This window comes from Labrus bergylta, chromosome 4, assembly GCF_963930695.1.
Source record: "Labrus bergylta chromosome 4, fLabBer1.1, whole genome shotgun sequence".
NCBI classification, from domain to species: Eukaryota; Metazoa; Chordata; class Actinopteri; order Labriformes; family Labridae; genus Labrus; species Labrus bergylta.
The window spans coordinates 18,880,556-18,885,815 of NC_089198.1; the positions used below are offsets into that span (position 1 = coordinate 18,880,556).

General features: G+C 46.1%; 1 protein-coding gene across 3 annotated transcripts in view; it reads left to right on the forward strand.

The window, feature by feature from the left end:
- Window positions 1-205: 205 nt before the first annotated feature.
- The window catches only part of onecut3b (one cut homeobox 3b), a 15,867-nt gene continuing 10,812 nt past the window's right edge, over window positions 206-5,260 (forward strand). For all 3 annotated transcript variants that reach the window (XM_020634115.3, XM_065953950.1, XM_065953951.1), the window contains exon 1: window positions 206-1,853. In XM_020634115.3, coding sequence (XP_020489771.1) covers window positions 773-1,853 — 1,081 coding nt within the window. In that variant the 5' untranslated portion in view covers window positions 206-772. The remainder of the gene's footprint in view (window positions 1,854-5,260) is intronic.

Genomic DNA, 5,260 nt, shown 5'->3' on the forward strand with positions numbered 1-5,260 from the left:
TCACTGGCCTGCGCCACGTCATTAATCTCTGTCAATCAATACTTCGATCAGGTTTATCACTAAGCGCATAAATGCAAAACCATACAGTCCGTGGGAAAACAAAGTTTATCTGTAAGGAACTCCTGTGTCCAGAAACTGATACTGACCGTATTCATACATATAACTCCATGTCAGGCCATCACCTGTCTAACTGTCACCTGTTTGCGGCTGCACGAGAGCAATTCACGCACACACAAAACGTAAAAAAACAAAAAAAACATTAGCCGAATATATAATATAAGCACATCCTTATATCTAAGTATGCAGGTTTATTCAAAACCATGACAGATACGGCGAGTGACGTGTTTTGGTTATCCGCGCTTTCCTCCCATGTGTGGAAATATATTAAGAACAATCTGATCGAGCCCGCCCCACATTTTAAATACGCGCGCGCCTCTCTCCAAGCACGCGGCTCAGCCTGCTCTTAGTGTGAGCGCTGTTGGACCACAGATGAGATATCACCCTGGAGAGCACCCGTCCATGAACGCATAAAGCGCCAAGGCGCCGCAAAGACTCTGTTCTGAAGCTTTATCGGAACATCAGAATTTATCTGAACCTCACTGGATTGATCGGAAAATCTTAATCAATGGAGTGGCATTCAAACGGTTTGGTCATTTCGTCTCTCCAGGAGGGCTAGGGGGTAAGACAGAGCGCGAGTGAGAGACAGGAGCGAAAGGGAGAGACAGGGGGTGAGGGTGGGGAGGGTGGGACAGGGAAACATATCGTTTCAGCAATGGAGCTCACCATGGAGAGCCTGCACAGCATCTCCTCGCACTCCCAGGCGGGAGACCTCATGAGCTCTCCGCACGCGCGGCCGTCCCCTTCTCCGAGCTCGACTCCCCGGAATCTGGTCTCGCACGCTCCCGGCGCGCGGTCAGCCATGGTTTCCGGCATGGCCTCGCTCCTGGAGGGCTCTGGCGGAGACTACCGGACGGACCCGTCTGCACTGTCCGGACACCTGCACCCTTCCATCAGCATGTGCGAGAACGGGATGAGCCTAAGCAACACGTACACCACTCTGACCCCTCTACAGCATCTACCTCCCATATCCACCGTCTCAGATAAGTTTCACCACCCGCACTCGCACCACCACGCTGCCGCCCATCAGCGCCTTTCTGCTGGGAACGTCAGCGGCAGCTTTACGCTGATGAGGGATGACCATCGGGGACTCGCCTCCATGGGCAACCTGTACAGCCACTATCCCAAGGAGATGTCCGTGTCCGGGATGGGTCACGGCTCGCTCTCGCCGCTGTCCAGCGGGCTGGGTTCTTTGCACAACTCCCAGCAGCCGCTCTCAGCCTACGGCCCGAGCGCGCACCTCTCCACCGACGCGAAGATGCTCTCTCCAGTGTCCGGGTTTGAGTCCCACGCCTCCATGCTGTCCCGAAGTGACCAAGAGCACCTGGCCAGGAGTTTAGGGGGGCATGGCCACGGTATGATCTCCAACCTTAACGGAATGCACCATCACCCGCACAGTCACCTCCACTCGCAGGCGAACGGCGCGGTGATGCTGGGGGACCGGGAGAGGCATGGCCACGGAGCCGGACAGGGAGGAACAGGGTCAGGCATCCAGGCGGAGGAAATCAACACAAAGGAGGTGGCTCAGCGGATAACGGCCGAGTTAAAGCGGTACTCCATCCCTCAGGCCATATTCGCCCAAAGGATCTTGAGTCGGTCCCAGGGAACCCTCTCAGACCTGCTCCGCAACCCCAAACCCTGGAGTAAACTCAAGTCAGGCCGCGAGACCTTCAGGAGGATGTGGAAGTGGCTGCAGGAGCCCGAGTTTCAGCGGATGTCTGCTCTGCGGCTGGCCGGTAAGATACTGTCCATCTAGAACAATTATTGCACATTAACACTGATCAAAATGAAGTACAAACCATGTCAAATGTTATTTTACAATTAATAAACAGACACACTAAACTTCGCGGGCCTAAAAAGATTCAGCACCATGGACAGTTCAACCAGATAAAACTAAGCGCTAGGGACACTAACATAAGCCGTATCCTTATTTCCTGTATCCTGGAACTAATATAGATTACTTATAGAGAGAGACAGTCAAATCCCAGTCCTACTGAATATGTTGCTGTAGAAAAACGAAAAAATGTCGTGCGCGTACATGTGTGTTTACGTGCGTTTACGTGCGTTGTTGTCGACTAAATTCGCAGTTCTATATTTTTGATTGGCACACAGCAATTCGCCATTGACTGACAATAAAACCTGGGAATAACCCCCCCCCCACCCCATACTATTTTATTTTTCAACGCCTCTCTGTGTGCGAACATAAACCCACACATCAGTGGATGGAGGTGGTGGTGGGGCTACTGGGCCAACTAGTTGCGCGCTAGAAGCGGGGTGACCCTAGGCTGCCTGATCAATACGCCAGTTCCCACTCTCGCTTTTAAATGTGGCACATGGATCGATACTCGTATCACAGCTGAAAGACGCAATAACCGCACTCGCTCAGGCTTTTCATTTAATACCCTGTAAGTACAAGGTCCAGATGTGGAGACATACGCAGGTGTGATTGCTGGAAGTTATGACAGGTGTAACAGTCAAACGCTTGGGCAAAGTAAGACGACAATTTAAAAAATTCAAATTAAAATAAATGATTTAATCCTCTGCTCCATCATCTTATAAATCCAGCTGTGGAAAAAAAAACATAGTTTATATTGAAAAAAGTCTTCCTCCAAGCTGGCCGGTATATCATCCCCAGATCAATTTCAAGGCAAGCTATAAGCTGCATGTACTGTTCTGATGAAATATTGATTGAAACTGGGATGGGAATTGACAGGGACCAGTATACAGGAGAAACAACACAATATAGAGTTTTGATTAATACTGGAAATCACAGGGGATAAAAACAAAGAAAAAATAAATTGTACTACATGAAAACTACAACTATAGATTGTGTTTCTGTAACTCGGAAGAAGCCTAATTTAAAGGATTTTTGCAACAACTTTGATGCCATGCCTTTCAATATGGCAGCCACATCTTTGTTGTGTTACACTTTTTTACACTAACTCATCATTAACTTGGCTATTATCTAGATAGATAGACAGATAGATAGATAGATAGATAGACAGACAGGCAGACAGATAGATAGACAGACAGATAGATAGATAGATAGATAGATAGATAGATAGATGAGGATTAGAGTCTGAGGCTGTGACTGTCATTAATAGTGTAGCTCTGTCCTCTCAGTGTTTGCCTGGCTTTGCACATAGGAGATCAATAAGGCCGTTTCCCCTTCCCAACCCCCTTCTCTCCCACTCCCTGGTGCTCTCCCTCTCTCTTTCTCTCTCTCTCTCTCTCTCTGTTTCTCTCTCTCTATATATGGCAATAATATCACTAAGCTTTTACTTGTTAACCTGGCAACAGAAGGGCAGGATGTTTGGCTTCAGGAGATCGGCGCTGCAGAACAAAACAAAACAAAAATCACTGAGTGGAGGACGATGAGGAGAGAGTGGCTGTGAACAATACATACAGCCATTTTCCACTCTCACTGTTCTCCATACCAGATCTATCTTTTAATGCCCATCAAAACTCCCGTCTAGCAATGAAAGATTAATACCAGTTTGCTGCTTCTCATATTTTTTAAAGAATCCAAAATGAACAAATTGGAATGTACAAAAATCCAGCTTAAGTGCAAAGGCAAGAAAAGCAAAACTGGCATGTGAATAAAGAAAAAAAAGAGCTGGAGGAGCCAGGAGATGCCATTGATTGAGCGAGGGGCAGGCAGGTTTGGGCTTTGTGTGAACAGCCAGATAGAGGCAGGGTAGTGAAAGGATCAATACACACCTTAATAATTGATAAGTATATGGGAGACAGAGGGGAAGAAAGAGAGAGGCAGAGAGTGGTGGTGGTGTAAGCGCTTGTAACAGCATCTTCTGTAGGTAAGCAAAGTCCAATCTGTGGTTAACAGCCAAGGACCACACACACACACACACACACACACACACACACACACACACACACACACACACACACACACACACACACACACACACACACACACACACACACACACAGAGACTGACCTAACACCACAGCAGAGGAGGTGTAAGTGGGTTTTAAAGAACGCTGTTTACACCCAAAAACATCCTGTGAAATAACAACATCACAAGAAAGGATGGTGTAGACTTCCAGAGGTGAAAACCCACATCTGAACATGTTTATAAAGGGAGAAAAGCAGCCAATCTCACGTTTTCAACAAGAGAAATACAATATTTGTCAGTGAAATCAGGGCAGGGAGGCTGGTGTTTACAAACAAACATAAAAGATGAGAGCTTAAGGCATCACAGTCAGACAAAGAGCATCAGAGCTTCTATTGAATCGTAGTAATGAGTGCTTTCTGCTCATGTCAGCGAATCCTCAAAGCAATCCAAGGTTGTGATGTCATTTGATTTTAAAGGTTGCAATGCTTTATGGGGTTGGTAATGTGCCTTTATAGAGGCATGCAAGCACAGTGTATGTGTGTGCACATGTGTGCAAGTGTTTTAACATGCACATGTGTGTGTGTGTGTGTGTGTGTGACTGGGTTATAGAGTGTGTCTGCACTATACATTGTTCAGGCTTATCTGACTCACTCTGAATCGGTATTGATTTCCTCTCTTCTGCTCTCCTCGGCTCTCCCTCCCTCCATCCTCCCCCCTTCTCTCTCTCCTGGCTCTGTACCAGCATCAGCAACGCAGATCCACTGCCTTTCTACCCCTATTTCATATCTGCTCCTTGGTCATCGCTCTGCGTGTATCAGGCATAGCTCATTTTCGTAACGCTGGCACACTAGTTGAAAATATTTTGACAATCTTATTTTGATGAATGAGAGTGAGTGTGTCCTGACTTAGGAAAACACATGATTGATAGAACAGCAGAGCATAAAAAGGGTTTATAAGTAAGAATAGATATTTGAAATTACCTTTCATGATATATATAATATTTGGGGCACTTTTGGGGGCCACTAATATATCTACATTTTCAAACATAACAAAAGTAAAAACAAATATTAATATGCATACATGATGTAGGTTAGAGTTTAAAGTGGTTGTCTGTATGGCTATAGGTTATAAAACTATTAGATTGAATCCTTCCACTTTCCCTTATAACTGCCTGACTCATTATACATTTCCCATAAACATGTTTTACAGATACACAATATATGTCGATGATTTGATGCATCTCTGAATCCAATCCGTAACAGTAATTTGTTTTATGATGCAGAGCC